General features: G+C 44.4%; 1 protein-coding gene across 1 annotated transcript in view; it reads left to right on the top strand.

The window, feature by feature from the left end:
• Window positions 1–23,459, top strand: part of SLC4A11 (solute carrier family 4 member 11) — an 85,337-nt gene that overhangs the window by 9,879 nt on the left and 51,999 nt on the right. The window contains exons 2-3 of the mRNA XM_088524989.1: window positions 2,963–3,013; window positions 14,873–15,025. Coding sequence (XP_088381115.1) covers window positions 2,980–3,013; window positions 14,873–15,025 — 187 coding nt within the window. The 5' untranslated portion in view covers window positions 2,963–2,979. The remainder of the gene's footprint in view (window positions 1–2,962; window positions 3,014–14,872; window positions 15,026–23,459) is intronic.

Here is a 23,459-nt window from a genome sequence, read left to right as displayed (position 1 = left end):
AGAAATGTAGCTGCTTGTGTATCTGTAGCTGTATTGCTAAGGGAGAGAGGACGATGACTTGCTGTCAGCTCTGCACAGCTTGAGCCCCTTGGTCCGGTCTCCAGTGAAACATGACTAAGGAGCAGAGACCTCGGGTATTAAATTCCCCTAAGCTTCGAGAGGAGAAGAATGATGATCACTGATGCTTGACTTGCTGTCTGGCACTCAGCATGCACTCAGGTATGGTTTAGTTGGCCTTACCAATAGCTAGTAACCTCTTAAATAAGATGAGCCTGCTAGTGCCAAACCTGTTGTGGGAGTATGGGGGTGAAGGTCTGATATAAGGAGGAAAGATATCTTCATCTTCCCCCAATCTGTCTCCTTTATTCTGATCAGTTCTGTGGATTTTGCTTCCTTTAGATGGTCTCAAAGGTGGTGTAGCCCCCACTCTGCCCTTACCCACACTTTGACAAATATGTTGGATTTTGAGCTAGTGCATGTGTTTGGAATTGTATAAATAATCTCTCAACTTTTACCTCCTGGGCACATTACAGACAGCTCTCAATATTGATGTGTTCAGTCCCTTCTGTGGAGGTTGCAAGAACCTTTCAAAAGGCTCTAGCACAACTGTTTGAAAACCGAATCTGGTTAGAGCTGTGGGACTATGTTATACAGAGAGAAGCTAAATTACCAAAGCTGGAATTTAGCCAGGACATAGTAGGGTGAACGCCCATTTTTGTGCATGTGTGTCTCTCCAAACGTGCCATTGCATCTTTAATTACAAGGTTAAGACCTCTGTTTTATGACTCATCTGAAAAAAAGCAGCACCTCCAAGTTAATTGCCTGAGCTGGTTGCCTAGGGGACTGTGGCTCATTAGTGACTCAGAGGAAACAGTGCCACCTAATGAAATGCTGCTACCTGCTGAGATACCCCAGCCTTGCCCTTTTCATGTCTTGTCCAAGCAGTGATGAGACCAGTCTCCTGTGAAGGGGTAATGTCAGTCCAGGCAATGCTGCAATTAGAAGGTATTTCTGATAAAGAAAGACTGAATTTATGTCCATGGGGCATTATCTAAACTGTAGGAATGGTTGTGGATTCAGTTATAGTAAAAGCAAAGGGTGTCCTATTTTGCCTAGCAAGGGATGAACCTGTTGCTTTAGGCTTCCTCTGAATCTGTGATAGACATGAGAAATTAATATACCATCCTACGTGGGAATGCTGACCTCTGCTATTCCTTAGGTAATCCTCCTACCTAGGCTATTTTCTTTGTTTTGCTGAAATGCGTGAATGCAATCATTACACAATAAGAGCCTTTAAAAAAAAAAAAAAAAAAAAAAAAAAACACCCTTCCCTTGATCATGAACATACTAATCAGCCTGGATGGATCTTCTCCTTCCCTTCCAGGTGGAGGGAAACAATTGGCCCGTGTAACCGGTGTCCCTTGGCCACGATGGGTTTGTTTCTCCAACCCATTGTTCTGGGATGAACTTGGAACATTATGTTTCTGTCTCAGACTAGACACTTGAATTGCCCTGACTTGTGTTTTTATTTCAAATGGTCACTAGGGTGTCTCTCCAGGAACCTGTGTCTGCATTGAGCTGGCACAAGCTCCTAGCCCTGTTCTAGCTGAGGGCTAAAAGTTGGGGAATGGAGCTAGTGCCAGAGTCGTATCCTTCATCTGTCTGGCACGCAAAGTCTCCTGATGGACCAGAGTGAATTATGATGCTTGGAAGTACGGCATGAAAAAGGCCCATAACCTGTAAGCCAAGGAAGTTATGGGGTAGAGAAAAGATCTTTGGGGAACTTGCTTTCTCATACCTCAAAAGCAGGAAGCCTAATCTGTAGAACAATAAAGCAGGCAAAACCTCTTTCCTTGTTGGCCCAAATTCATCCCAGACTTGCGTAGGTAATACTTGATTACCCTGCTGAAGTGGGGAAAGACAGTAAACTTATTTCTTTCTGATTGCATTTTGGCTGGGAAGAAACACACAAACGCAGCATCTGGTAGCTGTTTTCCCACGGACTGTCTAGGTGACTCTGCTGAGGGCTGGAAGTAGAGCTCTTAACTACCCATATAATGCAGCATCTAGCTGCAAAGAGATGTTGGTCCATACAATCTGACTAGTCCAATACTTCCAGTACTAAAACACAATACTCTAGAGCTGGGTACCAGGTTTTGGTCCTGCCTGGAATAGATATGTGTGCTCCTATGTTGTTTGAACACCCCTTTGTCTGTAGTGTAAAGCTTTATCAGTAATAATGGTAGAAGTGGATGCTTAAGAAATAAGATGTCTCCTGCAGTGAAGCAAGAGGACTTAGTCCTGGTGCTGCAGTGTTTGCAAGCTCGGTTGTGGTCGGCAAGGCATCCTTTTTCACTTCCTTATGAGACCCTGTTGGTGCAGATGGTGCGTGTCTGCTGCTGGACCCCAGCTCAGGAAGCTGGCAGAGGAAGGCTGAAGTGTTCTTGTGCTTATCTGCAAGTGCCAAGCATTGGTATGGGGATATCCTAATGATTAGAAGCAGCAGAATGGGATGTGAAATTTAGTTTGCCTCTAAATCAAGAGTTGTTGCTTTCCAAATTAAACTGGTTCAGTTTGTCCAAGCATAAGATACAACCTGGATTTCATTATGGCTTCTATTAAAAAGCAGCGTCTCAAAAGCCTAGCCTCTATTAGTATTTGTATGTAACATTTCTTAATATTTGTCAGATCTCGTCCTGGTCTTCAATCTTGCTGTTTTGTGGTCTCAGCACTGGATGCTTGAGATGGTTTAACTTTTTTCAGACAGTGGTTGTGACTGTATAAGATTCTGGTAAATGCAGAGGTCAATAAACAAAAGGTTAAAGTTGCCACACTCGGAAAAATCCCTGATGCCTGTGTACTTTGGGGCCGGCTTTCTGCTACATTGGATGCTTACAATGAGTTTAGCAGTAAGGTGAAAACATCCAGCATTGACTCATGCTTCCTCTTTCTGTCTTTTCAGAGTCTCCGCCAGCAGCCATGTCAAGAAATGGATACTTCTTTGAAGAGAGTGGCAAGTATTATTTGACTTATTTGTGCATTGTATCTCCTTACAGAGGATGAGCTGGGCTACAGGGTTAGCTGAGAACTTGAAGCAAGTGATATGAGAGCCATTTCGTTTAAATAGCACCTGAACACGGGGTTGAGTGATAGTTGTGTAATCTAGCACTGGGAGCAGAATGCATTTTTAAATTCTGTAGATGTTCTAGATATTCAAATCAGTAAGTAATCCTCTTCATGTTGCCAGCAGTGACTGTCCTGGGTGGTTCCTTGTTTTTCACATTCTTTCAGGATGTTTTCCTGCTGTGCAGACTGGTAGCTATTCTGTTTTTCTTTTCTGGAACTGAGACTATGTGTAGGTGTTAGATTCCTCTCACGGTTGTCTTGCCAAGAGCATTGGGCAAATGTTGGATGGCTTCAGTAAATGCATTCTACAGTCCAAAGTGCTCTCAAGGATTTCCCTTTGCAAAAAGGTTCAGCTGTGGTCTCTGGAAACCTGTCACATCTGCTTCAACAGAGTTGGCTGAGCTGTTACAGATATCTTGCTGATAAAGGTCAGAAGTATATGCCTGAAGTGTAGCAGAATCCCAATTCTTCATCTTTGAGAGAAAAATCATGTGCAGGAGGTTTAGTGAGACACAACACTGATCCCAATTCAAGACTAACTTCATGATGTTTTCCCTTGCCCTTGGAAAGGTGCATAGGACTAAAATGCTTCATTTACCTAGGCTTGCAGATGCTGGTAGTTAGTGATGGCCTTTTTTGTTCCAGGGGCTAAGCCACCTGGGAAGGGGAAGTTAATATACACCAAATACAGCTGCATAAGATCTAGCATTACTCCTGACAGGGCTTCTGGCAATGGCTCACTTGCCTTCCCTAAAGCACTATATAGAGTCAATTCTGAGGACTGAAAGAATGAAACTGGAAGCAAAAACTCAGCTTTAGTAAGCTGTCTTTTCCAAACCCTGGATTTGGGCTCAGAAGAGCAGGGAAGAAAGGGCCTAATCTCAGGAAGGCTTCATTTCCCTACTGTTTGCAAGCTTTCCAAGGACATGTTACCTGCTTTGTCCTTAGCCTTTCTGCCAGAGGTAATGTTAGTGTAGGTGTCTGTCCTAGTACAATAAGTTGGAAAGGGTTTGTATTCCTCCTTCCAGTGCAGCTGCCTTTAGCACATCAACTGTTTTGAGTATTCTTCTAGGTGGCTTAAGTGACTGGACACCTGGATGTTTTGGGGTACATAGTTGCAATTGTGGCAGTCCCTGTAAAAGCTTTACTGTTTGTTATAGTGTGGTGGGTTTTTTTTTTAACACTAACACTCTATGGAAGAGTATGGCTTTTTTCTCCTGTTGTACCACTGTCCTTCAGCGGAAGGAGGGAAGGTTGTTTAACTTCCTGAAGTCTGCACACAATATAAACACCAATTGTAATCAAAAATATGGTGGATTCCTTTTGTCTCTACTGTAACTGCTATTCCTCAGAGCCATCCAGTTATATAAACTCACTTTTAAAAATTCAGTTGGTGATAGGTGATGAGTCACTTTTTATTACCTGATATATGTATTTTTTTCCTTCTCTCAGAGTTTAGGAATGGCACATCTAGGGAGTTTCCAAGATGCATGTTCATTGCCCTGCAAGGCATTTCTTTGGCTCTTTATGTATAGGAGTCCTGAGGGCTTGCCCAAAACTACAATAAGAAGTTACCTTTTCACATGGTTTCAAAATGAGTGCTTTTGAAACAGCTGTAATCATTAAGCTGTTTCTTGGCAGCATGAACTCTGCTATGATCAGCTGATTCAGTAGAGATGCCAATAGATGCTCTTGCCCCACCTTTAAAACTAAAAGAATGTCAAGTACATTTTCTAGGCTGTAAAAACAGCAACTCTTCCTTGGTTCCCCTTAGTATTTGTGTGTTTTTTTTTTTTTTTTTTCCTCTTGATAGAGAAATTGTTTCTCATACAACTGCTCTTATGTAGTCAAATGTTTTTCTTATCTGGTCCTGAAGTCTCACGCATATGGTTTTCTGCAGCATTAGTAATTAGGATGCTTTTTCATTAAATGTGGTGCTCTGCTCTACAAGCTGTCTCTGCCAGCTAACTTTCTTACCCTTGGGCTCTCGAGCAGCCACAGCAAGGTTAAAACTTAAAGCTGGAACTTCTGTTTTGACTAAAAGTGAAGTCATTACTGCAGCACCAAAGCAGTTTTTAGTTTAAATAAAAAAAAATTAAAAACACCTCCTGGATATTTATTATTTGTAAGAACTTACTGAAGTGCGTAACTTCTAGCTCCTGCTAAAACAGGAGCTGAAGAAAGCCTGAGTAGGATTTTTCACTTTATGGATGCGATTCTGAAAGCTCAGACAGTTGGTACATCCTGGGACACCTTAACAATCTCCTTGAGCTAGTTAACTAGGTAAAAACCTGGGGTTTGAGAAGCTTATTTTCATGAAGAAGTGTATGTGAAAGTAAACCAGGGCCATCTACTTCAGACACAAGTTCCAGGTTTCCACTCTTCTTCAGTTCTCCAGTATTGCTGGAAGGACTTGAAAGTCAGTTTTGTGGCTGTTAGTATTTTGCAGAAGGCAGATGAACATGATAAAACTTGAAGAATATCCTATTGAACAGCTGGCTCTGTAGAGGCCAACAAATGAGGAACAGGTCTACTCCATTTCTGCTAATGAAAGTATGGTAGAGATTGTTAGCTACTCTCTGTTTTGACCCATATATTGAAGTAGTTCTAATACTTATGCTCTGACAAAAATACCTTGCTGATTAAAAATACGTGTTTTCCTCATACTTTTGTGTCAGTGGAACAAGCCTCTTGTACATGAACAAAGTCTGGCACAGCAGAGTATTTGGTGTTTTTTCCCCCTTCCTTTCCTGGCCTCATGCACAGGCGGTATATTTAAGCTGCCTGAATCTCCAGCAAGGTTACCTGTTGAATCAGTTGTCTTCCTGGCAAATTTAAGTGACTGAGATGATTGTATAAACCTAATCCAAACCTGAGCATAATTGCAGCCCTGATGAAATGGAGCTCAGCAATTAATGTTTAGAGCAACTCATCAAGCCCTGCTTTGTGCCTTGGCCCCCAGGGCCAAGGGAGGGGTGTGCATCCCCTGCTCCTTGCAAGTGGGTGAGCTGCAAAAACTTGTATTAGCTCCAAGTGATTAAATCCTCCCAATATGTGATGAGCTTCCTAATTGACCCAGGAACTTTCTATGATAAAAGATGCAGAGCTGGCAGGCTTTTGTGGCTCCTCTTGCAAAATCCCAAGGAAAGGATCCCAATATAGAGCAGGGATATCTGAATTGTGTCATTGTTTTAGAGCTGGCTCAACAGATCTTGCAGCATAAATCTTGCCTTCCAGAGCAAATCTCTTACTGTTTGGTCTCCTCTGACTTATTAATTGGTTTTGCTGGCACAATAAATAGCAGTTTTGCTGAAGGGCCCCAAGGCCCCAGTCTGGCTTGGGATGTTTGGATATATTTTATCTGCTTGTTTTTGTTTTTCAGTTTGCAGTTCAGTTTGGTATGTGGGCTGTGTTTTTTCTTTTTTTACAATTGCCTTTATCGGTCTTTGAATTGTTTGCCTAAGTAAGAGATTAATCTGAACGTCTCTGTAAAAACAAACCTTTTTCCCAACGGGTTTCCCTGAGGAGATGCCCAGTTTACCAGCAGGAGAGGCACTGCTGCTACCTATGCAGAGCTGGAAGGGACAGCTTGCAGGTCTCTTAGTTCTCAGAAATAAAAGTTATCAGGTCTATATTAAAAAAAAAAAAAAAAAAATCAGGAGAGTTCATTTTATTGTGGATTCAGTTACAGAACTGAAATTCCACGTGCTGCTGTGTTTTATATTTAAAAAAGAGAAAAACAAAACAGTCCCACTGAATTACTTGGATTATTCACAACATTTCCTAGAAATCTGGCTGCAAAATACAATACTGGATTTAATTCAAAAGTGCCTGGGTGTTTTTCTTATTTGGATTTTTTGTAGCAGATCAGCTCTTTCAGCTATGTTATGAATTATTATTGGAGTGGCAATGGGAAGTTTATCTTTTCATCTGACTTCTTATAATGAGACACAAATATAAAATAGCATCAAGTATACAACTGAGAAGCCATGTCTGGCCAGTAGAGGAGGTATCTGTCACTTCAAGGAGATGCATCTGTTGTTAGTGGCTCCCCTGTTAAATGCTTTCTACCTCTACTTTGTTAGAAAGGTTGACTTAACTGATGGTTTTGGCGTATTCAGAGTTTACATCTATGTAGGATGTAGCCATTCCTACAGGAGGGAGAAAGCCCTCATCTTTTGGGCTTGCTGCAGCTCCTCAACAGCATAGAGGCATCACCCAACCCTTCCCTACCTCTTCTGATCCTTGAACGACTTGCACAGGACCTGGAGCCAAAGCATTGGGATAAAACCAGCCAACAGAAGTCATTCACCAACCTGTCCCAACTTGTACCATTAAGATTCCTAAAGGAGGCCTCCTAACACAAGCATGGGAGGCAAACTAGGGAAGCCCACTGGACCCCTCTTGCTCATGTCAGCACCCATCCCACAACAGCCTGTCAACACAGCCTGTGAGCAACCCTAATCTGAGGTTCTCTTCCCTTGGGCTGACATAAATCTTGTCCACGTGGCTGCCTGTTAGACAACTGGTAAATCTCCTCGAGGCAAAAATAGTTAGTCTTGCCAGGGAATCTCTCAGCCATGAATCAAAGGAAAAAGCTTAAAATTCTAGTAAGCATCCAGCAGTATGCAGAGCTGCTTTATTTAATCAGCGTGGCCTAAATGTTTAATTTTGTGGGAGACAGCCTTGCAAAATGTGACTTGATAGCAGCCTCTGGAGAGTATTGTCCTGTGGCTACAGCTCTGCGATTGTTCTTGTCTGACATGCAGTAATTTTTTTCAGTAAGAAGGGAAATCTTTTCTAGACTGCTTTTCAGATTGCTGTGATAAATGGTTGGTGGAGACTATTTCTCAAGTTTAACTTCTGCAGGCAGGTGCCAACTTAGGCAAGCATTTATCTAAGGCTGTTTTGTTCATCTAATTGCTTTCACTTTTTGTCTCCAAAAAAGCTTAACTATCTCAAAATCCATGTATGAGATGACCTGGAGCTTGCTTTGGGGTATATGTACATGTGTGAGCAGCACGTGATTTAAAACAGTTTCTAGAATAGTGTGCAGAGTGGTGATGACTGCACAAAGTGTTTCCCTCTCTCAGGAATCCCATGTTTGCTTTTTACCTAATGCAGGGAACTTAGGTGTTTTCCCTGAGATGCAGCAATTCTACACTTTAGCTTGCAGCTCAGGCTGATCACTTTGGCTCAGGCTAATTAAAACCTCATGCCTTTCTTAAATTAGTGTCTATTTTTGGTAAAGCATGCTGAATTCTACAGCAATAGGGAAAACCAGGGGAATATTTTAAAGAAGCTTAATACCTGTATCCTAACTAGATTTTAGGTGAACTAAGACCTTTTGAGAATCTTAAAATCATTTTTTAATCAGTACTGAATATTTGGAGAACCAGACCTGGCTTTAGGGCAGTACCTATATTTTAGCTGGTGGGGGTTTCTTTTGCTTTTAAAATCAAGTATGAATTACTACCTGTCCTGTTACTCCTTAATTAAACTGTGCTGCTTCAGATGAAGTGGACAGGAGTAGGTCTCGAAGACCAGAACTTGGCAAACCTCTGTGTTTCAGTGACTGCTACAGAGAATTTGGCCTATGTGAAACAGCAGGGAGGCCAATGACTGGATTTTTGTCTTGAGTGGATTGGGCTTGGTGACCAGTATTTCTGAAGTAGGGATACTGGAAGGAGAGTCTTTCCCTTTTCCTTTATTTTCCAGGGGAAAATGACTGGGGCTGCTGAACTGAACAGGAGCAGTGCCATACCGCTGCACTCGCCTTCTGGCAGGAAGACTGCAAGTGCTTTCTTGCAAAACCAATAAAAGGAGCTAACCCACAGCTCACTGTTCAGTGCCTAGAAACTCACTTAAACCTGGGATGTCTTTTGACATGGCTAGCTTATCTTGCTGACTTTCCAATCATAAGTGCTCAAAAGAATCTCAGTGTGTTTCAGGTTTATGGCTTTTTGAAGCATTTTCATGGGAGAGGGAAGCTCTGCTTTCTTAAACAGATACTATTGCGTGATTCTGGATTTTGAGGCTTTCGGGGAGACACCAACTGCTGTGAGGCTTTGATTTGACTGAGGGAGTAGGCATTGCTGTGCAAGCAGAAGTACTGTAACTGACAACACTTCTGGACCTGTACTTACCTCCAGTTTACAAAGCAGCCTAAAACAGGTGTTTTCAGATAGTTGATTTGAGTATTGGGAGTGTTAACATGGTGTGTATATATATATGGTCCTTCAGAAATCCAGCTTTTGAGACTTGACAGATAAATCCAAGGATATGTGTCTTAACCTTATCTGTGTAACTGCTACTAAAACAATAAGAAAATCTTTTCTGAAGGAGAAATTCTTGTTATGGAGCAAGTATGTGCCTAGAGCTGTGTGACATCTGAGCAATGCCAGAAGGGGAAATGCCTGACCTGCTGGAAAACCTCCTTAGATGTTGTCTGCCTTACTGTGCATGCATCAGGGTGGACAGATGCATCTGTCCTCCTCACCTCCTGGCTAGCACACATGCTTACAGATGCAAATGTTGGTTAATGTTCAGCACTTGGCTTTGTGCCTCCTATAAGGCACAGCAAAGTGTTATGCCAGTCTCATAACCTGAGACATGAGAGGATGCTGCATTACAAATGGTCTCTCAGCCCAAATGTCTCAGGCTTGGGTCAGCAAAGTGAAGTTAACCTGGCACTGCAGTTTGAAACCATGATGGCCAAGGTATGGGGCACTTCATTTATATCCTTTCAAAAAACACCCCTGATTTGCTGACTTGTCATGCTGTGCTGGGTGGGCAGAGGGACAAGAGGAGCAGGTCTTCAGGATTCCTGATAGCTGAGGGGTTTTTGTCGTCTTTTCCTCAGCTGCTGACTTCTGCTAGGCTAATCACTTGGGAGGAGGGTTTAGTATGCTTAACCACTCTGTGAGCTATTCCTTCAGCCAAAATAGTATTCTCAGAAAAAGGTTCTGAAAAAACATGCAAAAGCCTAACTAGCCTTCCTGGCTATGGTGTGGCACAAAAGTTTGAGGAAAAGACTTATTAAAAACTGAGAAAGGTGCTCATCAGGAGTATAGCTTCAGGTCCCCTGGGCGGCTGAGCTTGACAGCTGAAGATCTCTGCTGCTTTGGAGAAGTCTGCAGCCCCTGGGCTGAGAGTGCTGCTCCCACAGAGCAATTAAGCATTTCTGGAGAACGTGGTGAGCCTTGAAGTGATGCTTTCTTGTAACCATTGCTCTGCTGACTTTTATTGCTTTAGCTGCCAGGTACTGCTCAAACAGCTGGGAGAGGTGGTGTCACCTTCAACTGCTGCAGCTCACTTGCTGCTTTTCCCATCAGAAATGGTTAAAACACAGCTCAGAAGCAAAAGAGCTGCAGGGAAACAGCCTGTGCAGATAGGGGGAAGGTTAGTCACAGGACTGGAGGATGCAGTGAGAGGAGAGGGTAAAGCAGATTTGAGAAGCTGGAGTTGATTTCGAATAATGGCAAAATGAGGAGGACAAGATAAACCCAGACTAGGCATGAACTGCAAAAGGTGCAGTTCCAACTGGCCCCAGACGTAGGCAGGGTACACCAGGGGACTTCGATCTTCAACAGGGTCCTTGCATGAGCCCTGATGGCACATGTGAAATGAACAGCTCTGCTGTGCTGCTCCTGTGAAATGTGGTGATGAGGACAAGAAGGTTCAGTCCTGTAAAGCTTGAGGGAAAAGTCTTGAGGTTTGAGGCTTGTTGCCATTATGTTGAAGCACTTTAACTATATAGTTTATCCTTCAGTGTGATTTCAACGTGGAGGATGAATTAATAGTCAACTTGGAGGATGAATCAATGGCTGAGGAATTACTGCAAGTGCTTAGTGCTCAGCTTTGGAGAAGGAAATGCATCCATTTCTCTGCACCCTGTAAAATGAGTGGGGCTTATTTTAATATCACAGATGGTGAGCTGAGGTGCAAGACCATAGGCAGCTGAAAGTACAGATGCTTTGGCCATATGTAAAGAGTGGCTTTTGTATTTCCCTGCTGCTCTTCAGCTGCAGCACTGAAGGAGGGTGTTTGGGTTTGTCAGCAGCTACATTCTTTGACTTTCTGCCCTTGCACACAAAGGTGCCAAGCAGATCCTTCTGATCCCAGCATCAGATCCTCAATGTGCAAGAGGGCTGTGTCTGTTTCAGCCAGCTTTAACTTAGTTCCAACTCCGGCAGCTTCTTGCAATCCAGTGTTTTACCTCTTGTGAGGTTGCGCTGTTGCTTCTCTCTAGATATAAGTTGCATATATATATACAGACTAAGCCTTTCTCCTTCCATCTCCTCCTGGCTATGGGGAAACTATTTCTTCCAGGCTAGCACCCCACTGATGGGTTAATGCTGCAGGCTGGCTCACACCATGTACTTGGTCTATGGCCATAAAAGACTTGCTGCCATTTGAAGTTTAGTGTCAAGCAAAGTGTGCATGTGACTTGAGGGCTCCCCAGTGAAAAAAGCCACTATCTGGTACTTCTGCTTAGCAGAAATTATTTTGTATAGGCAAAATGACTATTTTACAGGCTGAAATTTGACTCACTACTCAGATTTGACTCACTACTGTGTAGTATCTCATAGCACTTTGGTGAATGTTGGTTTTGAGTGAAGACAACCCAGTGATGCGCATAGTGGTCATGGATAAAAATTTCATAGTAGAATCTTTCAGCCAGTTTTGGGCAATATGCAAAGGTGTGACTTGTACCCCTCAGGAACTGCTCACAGCACAGGCTAAGAAATGTTGCCAAGCTGCTACTCCATGTGGAAACCTGATCAATATTTATCAGTTCACAATTACAAACATCTGAAGGAGGCCAAATTATGCCATGTCTGCATCAGGCCCTGCTCCAAACTGCTTTAAAAGGCAGATCAGCACCTGCCCCCCCAGGAGATGTGAACCTATTCTGCTGTTGCCCATAGCATCTGCAGTAGTCAAGCAGCATGGGCAGAGGGTGGCCCTGGGTTATCCCTCAGGGTGGTGGGAAAACCCCCAGAGTTGGGGGTGGCTGTTGAGTCCTATTCAGAGGGAAGGGAAAATGTCTGCATCTAGAAGACAGGTAAGTAGTTTTTTTTATCTTCTTGATATCTACCCTTGACAGGAGCAAATCACTGCTATGTTAAAATCTCTAGTAAAGTCACTGGCTGAAGGGCTCAAAGTAGGAGTGGCTCCAAGTTTAAGGTTAGTGACAAAGCAGACACCTGCCTGGAAGCTCAGTTCCTGTACAGCCCAGATTCAGGATTATTTGCAATGCAAGTGTTTTGTTCATCCCTTGCCCAAGGGACATGCTGCTCGGCTGCCTTTTGTTCTGCTCTTTCCTCCCCTAAAGAGGGAGGAACTGAGGATGCTTCCCTTGCCAGAGTCCTCGGTGACCTCTGCCCAACCCTGTGATCTTACTCCACCCTTGCCCTTCCAGCTCCTGCACTGTTTCTTCCCGTCTCCAACTCTGCTTTCAGGACCTGCTGCTGCCACTTCTTCCTTAAGCCAGTTGTGGAAGGCTTGGAAAGCAAATGGATAACCTTCTCATAGGTTCTCTTGCTCATTTGTGTCTTAATTGCATCAGGATGCTGGAAAAACTCAACTGCCAGCCCTGCAGCTGGGATAAAGTGGTATTGTGTGCTTGAACTGCCTCAGCCCCTGTGTGCCTTTGGTATGACCCGCTAAGGAGAAGGGAGCTGTACAGACTTGTTGTGACAGCTTACTTGGGCATAACCAGGATGGTGACTCCAAGATTTGAAAGGTCAGGCAGTGGTGGGCATCCCTGTCTGCCCCTGGGCACTACTGTGAATCACTGAGGCCTGATTCCCTGTTGTGCATAGGGAAGCTCAACTAATACCTAGATTTGCTGACAGCCCTAATATTTGCAGGGGCCACTGGTGCTGTCTACAGATGGGGGAAATCAGTCATCCAAGTTAGAAAGTACCAGTCAGGCTGGTTGGGGTTAGAGATGAGGAATGCATCTAGCCACCATGATCATAGATGAGCTGAGTTGTCTTTGAGGGAGAGTTTTGACAGAGCCAGCAGGTTAATGATCAGTTTTCTTTGTTAAATTGCTACTGTCACCTCTTCCAAACATATTTTTTATATATTGATCATACATGGCTTCCCCAAGGGTGGCAGGGATAACTGGAAACAGATTTGGTCCTCAAGTGACTGCCTTCTACAGAGGAAAGACCTCCCAGTGTGGTGCCCATAGTGGCACCATACCTATGTTGAGGTGTTTCTAATTAATTCTCATGCTGTCATCACTCTACTTATGTTAAGTGCTTTAGCCCAATTTCTGCCTTACAGAGATGTAAAAGCTGTCTTAAACTCCATCCGTGGTAAAGGGTAGGATGTTCTGTGTGTTTTGCTGGCTGCTTGGCAGGTAGTGGTAGGGAAGGGGAAACAGTTGTTGCTTGTGCTTTAGATAAGCACTGTTGAGCAGAAATCACTTAAAGGTTTGGGTGTTCTGGATCCTGGGACAGGCTAGGGCTATCCTTGGGAAATAGATGCCAAGTGTGTGTTATTAGTCTGCATGTGGGGACAAGTACAAATGTCAGGATGGAGCTTGCAGCAGGAAGTGCTGCAGTCTGTGTCCTGGTTCATCAAGTTCCTGTTTGTGGTCTCTCTGTTCAGGGCTTGTTTTTGCAGTGTCAAGCAGCCAGCTTGATATTTCAAGAACGTGGTGCTTTAACTGCTGCTCTTGGTGCTGTTGCATCTGCATTTCCTTTTATGATGCTTAAAAGAAAAAATAAATGCCATCAATATTTTAGAGTTTCCATTCAAGTCTGCCTTGGAGCTCATGCTTTTCATTTTGCTATAGTGCCTAAAGCAAACTAATAAAATATATCCCTCCTGCTTCAAATTAGGCATAAAAGACTTGTCAGGAAAATGGGTAGAAGCTGCTGAATAATTCTAGTAATGTAAAAATGGCTGTTCTATAGTGTTTCTAATTCTTCTAATTAAACATGATGCATGAACACAGGAGTCCTCTAGCTCTGGAATAAAATACTGCGAGGTGCTAGTTTGCTGTTGGGGAAAACAGGCTAGGTTAAGCTGTAATCTTACGTCTTGCCAAAGGATGAAGAATTGCCAATTTTAATTGGGAAATTTGTTTATCTTTATGTCCCTGCCTCCTCTGACCTGTTCCTCAGCTTTGTGGGAAGCGTCAAGTCTGTACCAGGTGTCTCCCTGGAAACCTTTTTTCTCAGTTTTGAGTTGTGAAGTTGTGTGGAGAATGACTGTAGTGCTAGTAACTGGAGATGGCAAAAAGGTTGAGTTTGAGGGGAAGTGGGTGGGCTGAGGCCAAGAGGCAGCTCTGCCTTCAGCATCATGGTCTTCATGCAGAGTTTTTGGCCTTAGAGGAGCCTGCCCTGTATGGATCTGCAAGCTGTGACCTGGCCTTGGTGGAGTGGCTGCAGTGTCAGGAGCTCCGTGTCTGCCACACTTCTGAAAACACTCAAAAAAATAAAGGAGAGTGTGTCTCTGCTTCCTGAGTTGAGACCTAACATCCTAAACTGTTTCCACCCAGAATGAAACCTTTAAAAAGTCTTGTGCTTGATGGGCAGACTCCGGGCCATCGAGCTCCTGGAGCCTCCCACACTGGAGCTATCACCCAAGAGTGAGGCTGACATTGGCCACCATGGGCCACTCTTCTGGCATGGTGGTGGCACTTGGTGTTATGTCACCCACCCCAATCTTCAGATGTGGGTGGCAGTGACCATCAACAGCTTCTTTACCATCTTCTCGCCTGCAGGGTACCTCAAGTGCGACACAGACGATGGCTGCGAGGCCAAGGAGGAGGCGGGTGGCGAGGAGCTCTTCGACACGGTGAACTCCTCCATAGTCTCGGGAGACAGCATCCGCTTCTTCGTCAATGTCAATTTGGAGGTGCCCCCCAACATTGCTGGTGAGTGGGGACCTGGCCACAGGGCAGGAGGGATTTAAATATATTTTAAAAAAATAAATAAAATGCAAGTTTTTCAGAGAAGCTAAAACCTCCAACTGCACCCTCTTAAGAGTTTTTGGGTTTCAGGGAAAACCTGATTGAAACGGCTCTAGAGCTGACTTCTGGCCACCTGTGTGAAGCCTCTTGGCTCTCTTTCTCTTTAATCTTCCCTGTTTTCATCAATGAAGGGGAAAATCGGTGTGTAAGGCAGAGGTCCTGCTGGAAACCCACAGGTTGCTGCGAGGCTGGAGACAGGCCGGAGGGGAGGGGCCTGGTAGCACCTTCAGGGCCTACTGGCTGCTACCACCACCATCCCCGCTGCTGTGGGCCCCGACAGCTGTTTTAGTAGCGAAATTGGTGATTTGCTGAGCGGTGTGTGTGGGAGGGCCTCCTTAGCTCTTATTCAACTGCTTTTTGGGGGGCTTGGGAAAACAGGGGTTTTCAGGAGTGTTTTTAACTGCGCTTTAAATTTCATTTGGAAACAATAGAACTGAGTCAGGCCCATGGGTTTATCCTAGTTGGGTGCTGCTCTCCAGCAGCTGGAAAAGAAAGCAAGTGGTGGTGGGGAGGAATAGTGAACAAATAGGTGAAGCTAGTGTTGGATGTTTTGAAGCTGTGTCTGTTTCTCATATTTAGTAGTCTGCTATTGTTACCAATGTACTTAGATATCAAAAATGAGGAAGGAACTGGTCTGGCTGAGGTCAGTTGTCTTGAACACAAACTGATGACCCACCTTGGTTTGTGTGATGCTGTTTCTGCAGCCTGTGGTGGGTTTTGTCCAAGTCGCTCCATATCCCAACTTATCAGGGAGGTGCAGTCTGCAGAACAAGATGTTTTGGGTAGAGTCCTGTGGTTTTTGGTGCTTTCTGGAAGGCTGCTTTCCTGCAAGATGACAGTTTAGCAATGGAAGTGCACTCAGTGTTTGTGGGGGACATCTAGTGTTACAGCTGGACATCAGGGTTGGACTGGGTGGTCTCCAGAGGTCCCTTCCAACCTCAACCATCCTGTGGAAAATTTCTGTACATGAGCAATATGCTGTTGCATTATGCTCTGTTTACAAATATAAAGCTGCCTGCTCCATACTGAGGGCCCAAGTACCAAACTGTGTGCCAACAGGCATAGGTAATATGGATATCTGCAATGAGGCAGGCTTTCCATGTGGTGGAAGAAGACTTTGAGGACAGAATTTCCTGCTTGGGGTGTTGCATGCAGAGCTGTGAGATGGGATAGCAGAGCAGCTAAATGAACTGAGATTTGCATGCTTGGCAATCTGTGCTGTCAGCACCACACAGTTCCTTGGCTTGCATGTGCCAAGTATTTTGAGTGAGGGAGAGCTTTTTTTGAAGAATTTGGGGAGGTCTGTTGCACTGCCTAGTCCCATCCTGCATGTCCCAATGCTGTGCTCATCTCGGGTAGAGGAGGCTGTGAATAAAATTGTTGCGCACTTGTTGCAAGTGGACATACCTGTATAAATGTGTGCTTGTCACATCCACCCTGCAAGGTCAGCATCCTTTAACTTTGCCCAATGTAGGGTATAAGCTGGAGAGAACCTCTGAGCAGACTAGTTTATGGTGAATTGTGAAGGTGTCTTAAAATGGTTGCTGTTGAGGAATGAAATCCCACAGCTGTGTTGGACTCAGTCTATGGCTTTAACATGCTTTGCAAGGCCCATGCTAAATAGTAAAGGAGTCAGGCTAAAAAAAACTGGTGTTAATTGTATGTGCCTAGGAAAATGTGGCCTTCGGGACAAGCCAGAAGCCTTGGTTTTATCCCAGTTGCTGCAGGCAGTCTGAAGTCTGCCTACATAGGCTCTTTTTCTGAAGATTAGAGGCTAAGGGCTCTGAATTGTACTTAGCATGACAATATTGGAGAGGCCTTAAAGTTTAAGAGAAGTTGTTTTTATATTGTAAGCAGATCCTGATTAATCTATAACAAGCAGTTTTTGGAAACAGCAATGTAAAATAGGCATGTCAGACTTGTGCTTGACTACCTTGAAGGCTACTTTCTGAATGTGAATAGAGACTTTAAATTAGGAATCATATCTAGTGCTTTTTAAAGCATGTAGTTTTACAAATTCCATCTCAATTGAAAGACTTAAGGGCAACTGTACTATGACAAGTCTGGGCTTAATGCCGTGGGGTGCATTGTTTGGGATGAGGAATGCAAGTGCTGCAGATTGCTCTGTGTTTGAGGAAACTATCTTTTCTTGTGTCCTCTTGGGTTTGTTATGAATGTTTTCCCTTCTATTCAAGATCAGACAAAGCTTCCTTCTTTCCCTCGAGCAGTGATGTTTGCTGGTATTAGTTGTATCCTTTTTCTTTAGCTGAGGTATTCGAGATGCCTAAGGAAAAAAGGACTTCTGAAGTGCTGAAGTCCCTTTCCAAACACAGGGATGTAGGTTACAAGAATCTAGAGTCCAGACTTTTTAGGAGGACAGGTATGAAGTAAGGCCTTGTCTACCTCTTTTACCTGCTATAAGCAGCATCAAAGTGGCCCGGGTAGCCGAAACTCTGTGTTTATGTGAGAATTATGCATGGGATTCTCCAAACTTCACGTGCTGGAGTGCTCTAGGCTTTTGGTGCTTTCTCCAAGTAGCTTGGCTGAACTGTCTTCCAGAGTTGACTTTAATGTGCCAAACCAGTCTCTGGATGTAAAGGAATCATAGCTGATTCTCTTGGCAAGCCAACTTCAGCTCTTCTGCTTATACAATTAATGCAAACTACTGGAATGACTTGGAGAATAAAAACAAAAACTCTTCTTTATAATCTAAGCTCTTCCCAGAAATGAGGCTTAAATTCTTTGAGATACATGTAGGTGCTTCTAGGGATGTTTCTCATGTGGGGGGATGCAAGGAGACAGCTTTCAGAGATGCCCTTGCACTGCTGCTCTGGGTGTTGCTTTGAGTTTCTAGCTGAGCACTTGCAGTGTTATCCACAGTCCTGGGGACAAAAATACTGCTCTGGCCAGGCAAACAATACCTACAAAAACAGATTACTTGAGTTCTCAGGGAAGCTAGTGCCCAAGAATCGACAGCATCAGGCTCTGGTACTGTTTAAACAGTGAAAAACAAATACGGGAATGCTATCTTTCTGTTCCCCATCTCCTTTTTTTTTTGCTTTCTGAGTTGGGTGAAGGCTATGAGCTGAAAAGCCTCCTTGTGCCAAATGACTCCGTAGGGAATATCACCCTCTTGTCATGCAATGCTTCACAAAAACAGCTTGGGGTTGGATTGCTGCCCGTTTGGAGAGGGGTTGACCACTGGTCTTGGATGCTTAAAACACAACTGCTCAGTCTCCATCAGGAAAGAATAAAAGGTAGCTTGAAACAAGAAAAAAATAGCTGCTATGAGATGTTGGAGCTGCCCCTTCTGGTCTCCATCCTTGTTCTTTGCTCTGTGGGCTAAATTGTTTTCTGCAAGAGGCCACCTCTGGAAAGCTGCTGTGAGGGTGTTGCCCACTGTCAGGTATAGGGCTAGTGAATGCTCCTGGGGAGGGTGAAGAGGTGGTAGTGCAGGGTATGGGTGCTGGCAAGCAACATAAGTGGAATTACACACTTGATGACAGCTCTGCTATCAGCTTGTCGAGCTGTTAATCTCCATATGATGGATGTGCAGCTCACTACAAGCATAATTAGATGCACTTTGCTGTTTTTTCTCTTTTTAAAGAGCTCTGTGTGGGATGAACCGTTGAGCCAACATAATATAGCATGGCCCATAATGCTCTGATAATTAGCCATTGTCATGAAGTGTTGGGCTGTGTGTACAGGTGTATGTAAACCTTGCAGTTTCTTGAAGTTATTGCCTTTTAATGTAAGGCCTGTCTTGTTTTAAATTATCACGGGCTGCTCTTAGATTAAGTGTAGATGCCCAGATACTAAAATGCTTCTTAGTTTTGACGCCTGGATCTTTTGTACTAGGTATTTATTGCTTCCTTGTGGTAGCTGATTAAAAACAAGCTGACTTTTCTTCTGCCTCTGAGCTCTATAGATTAGGTTTAGGTGGGGAGAAGTCAGTCTTCAGCAAGAGTTGATAGCTCCCCCCAAAAAGTGTGCTTTTTCTAGAAGCTGGATGCTTTGTGGCATGGGATCAGTTGCCCAATCTGGGAAAGATTGGGCAGGTTTTGGAAACATTTTCATGGCTTGGAGAGGCTTAAAAATCCTGCTTCCCAGCTTGCAGGAGAGGAGTTGGCAGAGTTTTTCTTAAACTAAAGTCTGGCTTTAGTGCTAGTAGCCACTAAACCTCTTGCAGCCTATGCTGCCAATTGCAGCCAGTGCTCATATTGGTGCCTTTAGCTGTCAAAGGGTGCCCAAAGGGGTGTGAGTTTTTTGGGGGAAGAGGAGGAAGAATCCTGATCACTAGCAAAAACCTCATTGGCAGGCAGGATGTGGCTTTGTTGGAGGAGCAGGGGGTGAAAAATAATGGAATGCACCTTCAGCTTCAGGAGAAATTAAAGCCTGTTCCCCCCTCTGGACAATTGACCATGGCTAGAGCCGGAGAATTGACGATTTCCTGCCTGTCCACTCCCGAGACGCGCACGTGCTGGCCCACCGCTGCTGCTAGCAAAACGTGGCTCCCACCGCTGCGGAGATAACTTCTTTAGTGTGTTTTTTCTTAAGGGGACAAGGAGAAATGCTTGATGCTGGCGCCAAGGATATTCCAGGGAGAGTAGTGTCCAGAGACAAGTGGTCTGGGCCTGAATGGGTATCACTCTGCACACAATAGTCACATTTCCTTGCATTAATGCCGAGGTCCTTTTTATGTCTCGCGGCACAATGCTGACCCACGCGTTCCATCTGATAACTCCTATTTTAGCAGTTTGATGTCAGTGGGGGCTGCTGGGCTCTTCGGGCTTCCTATACTCTAATGGAAAGTGGATACACCAATTGTGTTGTGTGTGTGGGGAGGGTGGCCTCCGTCCGAGTTTCCTTATTAGGGTGTTTTCAAAGCAATGTTGTTTAAGTGAGCAGAGGAGGGGGGAGGGAGGCGGGTAGCCTTTATGCAAGGCTGTGCTAGGCTCCTCACCTTGGATTTGCTTCAGGGGACTCTCCCCTCTTGGTTTTGAGTGCCTGATACCTGCTTAGGAGCAACCTGGCAAGAAATGAAATGTCTTTGCCCTGCTTGCTTCCTCCATTCCATCTCCTTCAAGAAACCTAGTTGAAAATCCTATTTTGCTTTTATTTTAAAACAGAAAATTTGCTCTTGTACGTGCTTGTTTGGGGTGTCAGGGGGTGCGTGTTGAGCCTCGCGGTGCTCCACGCTCTCGTGTCTTGTCCCTGGATATGTGCATGAGCCCTGATCAGTCTGTGCAGTCTGTCTCTTTCCAATCCCTCAGCAATGTCCCAAACGTGGTGTCAGCCGATAATTCTCCACACGCCGCAATCTTGCAACGCCTGTGCTGACTATTTCTCAGGTGAGGCTTTCCTTCCCCCTGCCTGCCCCTTTCCAACCTGCTCCAGGAACTTGCAGCTAGTTACTAATCCCCAGCTGTCCACTTAAGAGCAATGATCTTAGCTGAATTTAGGCTTTCTGCTGGGTGGAGACCCTTGGCTGAGGGGCACTTCAGCCCACTGCTCTTATTGTGGGAATGTGGGATTGCTGGGCTGTGAAGGTAGGTTTCTAGCTTAAATAAGTCAGATGGGGATGAGTCCAGGTTTGGAGCAGCCCCCACTAAAGTGGGAGGACGCCCTTGAGATCCTCACTGTGTATCTCCTCTCCAGCAAAGAGCTCGTGTTACCTCTTCTGCCTCTAAAAAGCTCCCCTTGTGCTGTGTTTCGGTGAGTTTCAAGGCAGAAGATGCTAAAAGCAGAACAGTTCTGTGGCTTATGATGTGCTCCCACTTAAGTGACTTGAGGTTTAAACTTTCTCAGGCTTCTGGAATCTGCCAGTATCCAGATAAAATAGTATTTGTTACATGAGAACTTAAAATGCTTCTACTTCAGCTTGGTTCTTGACATTTTTGGGGGCAGGGCAAAGCATGGAAATGCTAAGGTAGTGCCCTTCCCGGATTTATTAGCATTTTTGGCTATCGTGATGTGCTGGGGGTTGCATACAGATCTGAAGCAACTTAGCTTAGACCTGTTCAGGTTCCTGCTCTCTATGAATCTGCTGCAGAGCTGCTTCACTGCACAGAATTATTGGTCATCCCAGGTGTTAAGGGTGGCACTGTGGACCTGTGCAGGGAAGAAGTGCCAGAGAAAATGCAGTTGAGGCAAGATTTTGCTTGAGGCAGAAAGTGGAAAGCTTTGCACTTCAGCTTATGGCTTTCAGGAGATTTTTCAGGGCTGCCTTTGCACAGGAAATGCATTGAGTCTCTTTATCTAAATAGAAAGGAGAAAAGCAGAAAACTTCATTTCTCTGGATTGCTCTGCTCAGCTACGTTACGTGAAGGCCAGTTAGGGTGGAACTGCTTTGGGGTATGGCAGAGATTTCTTGCTGTGTTTCCTGCTTCCAAGTGTTAAATTTCTTTGTTAATATCTGGAAGCTGCCTGGTCCTGCTGTGCTGCCCATGTGGGAGAGAAAAAGGGAGACATGGCATGGTGCTCTGCCAGGGCTCTGAGTGTGCTGACTTGAGGCCATAGGAGCAAATCTCATGTTGGCACTTTATCACTGTTGCTAAAAATTGAAGCTAACTCCAGTGAGCTGCTTGCTGTGTACTCACTCATGCCGCATCCTAGAAAACTGGAATTGTGCATGTTACCTTGACGTAGGCTCCAGGGAGCATCTGAAATGCATTTCTGGCCGTTTTTATTTTTTCAGAACAGAACCTGGAGTGCAGCATAAAAGATAAGTTCAGCCCCTTTTAGCAGCTATCCTGCACATGTGTGGATGGGACACAAGGCTCAAAACTAGCAGTTTTGTCTGGAATGCTTTTGCAGGCTATTTTCTCCAGGAAGGAGGACAACAAAAATGGATATGTAAATATTACATGGCCCTGACCTCCTTCTGTTGCAGTACAATTTTAGTAACCAGGTTTCATACCTGAAAGTTAGAATTACTGCACCTAGCAGCAATGCACAGTGGATGCATCATCTGCAGATGCTTTCCTGCTGTCAGCTGAGGGTGAACTCATATTTTCCTATAGCCCCTTTGCTCTGTGGAGTGCTAAGGGTGAATGCCCTCCAAAGCTGCAGGGGGGATGGCCAGGAAGGAGAGAATTATGGATGAAGCAATGAGGGAAATGTCATTGGCAATGACTGGGCAAAAGCCCACTAGGGCCAAGTAACAAGTCCATTGGGATTAGTGGGATTCCCCTGGGATAGGGCAATGGGTAGCTCATAAACTGGGTCAAAATGCACCTAAGTCTGTATTTTCCCACTTTCTGTTTTCTGCTGCCCAAAACCCATGTTAAACCCTCAGCAGGCCTTTGAGATCCCAGTCCAACTGGTTTGGTGTTATCCATCTGTCTCCTTCCTTTGGATCAGGATGATGTGACAGCTCAGATGCCATGATGGATGAGGCCTCCTAGAAGTCACTGTGCCCAAAACACTGTTTGGGAGCTCTGAAAGCCCCTGCTCCAACAGATGCAATGACATGTTTTTGCTTGTGCTGATAAAGCAGCCCCGAGAGCTCATCCAAGTTGAGTGCTGTCAATGGCAAGGACTGGTGCGCGCTTCAGCTGCTGAGGGACGAGGGAGATGCTGCGAGATAAAAGGGCAACATAAGCTTGTTGCCTTTACATGTATCTAAGAGTGGAGAGAAGGACAGATTGCAGATATGCTTTTCACACATGCTCCCTATTGTGCAGGGTTGTGGGTATTTTTTGTCTCTAGAATGATTTCTTGCAAAAGCTGAAGAACCAAAACATGTTTTCTCCCAGATGAATATTTATGGCTTCTAAATCTTCCAGCATACTTCTGCATATGTAATTAGCCTGCAAATTGAGTAAGTGAGCATTGGAGAGCTACAAATGTAAGAGCCTGAGGAAAATGCCTGATGCTTCTGGTTTAGCTGGGTGCTTGATTTTTAATAATAAATAGCATTTTCAAGATAAAACAGCTTGTGTTTTTTCCAAAGGATGTGTCAAAAGCAGTAATAACTGGGACTGTTGCACCAGGCAGACATGTCTAGTAAGTGATTCTTTTAATCGTATGTAGAGCAACTCAGTAAACTTTGGTTGTCACTCAGCTTTTCCCTCAGCCTCTGAACCCCTTTAACTTGTTTTATGGGGAATGACTGCAAAGTCAACTTTCGAGTCCCAGGCTTTTTGACCCAAGTGTGAACACAAAATGAATTCCTGGTTGATCAGTGATGCCTTTGGATGAAAGACAGGAAAAAGCCTAAATTTTGCAGCTTTCCCTGTGCTTTTTTTAAGCTCTTGTTAGTGTTCTTTTTGCAAGTGATTTGCACCTGCAAGCAGTTTATTTTTTGGAGGGTAGTCGAGCAAGGCTTGTAGGTGCC

Source organism: Tinamus guttatus, unplaced genomic scaffold, assembly GCF_059628265.1.
Source record: "Tinamus guttatus ecotype Peru unplaced genomic scaffold, ASM5962826v1 Tinamus_guttatus_pri_ptg000218l, whole genome shotgun sequence".
Taxonomy (NCBI): Eukaryota; Metazoa; Chordata; class Aves; order Tinamiformes; family Tinamidae; genus Tinamus; species Tinamus guttatus.
This window is presented reverse-complemented; position numbering and strand designations above follow the sequence as displayed.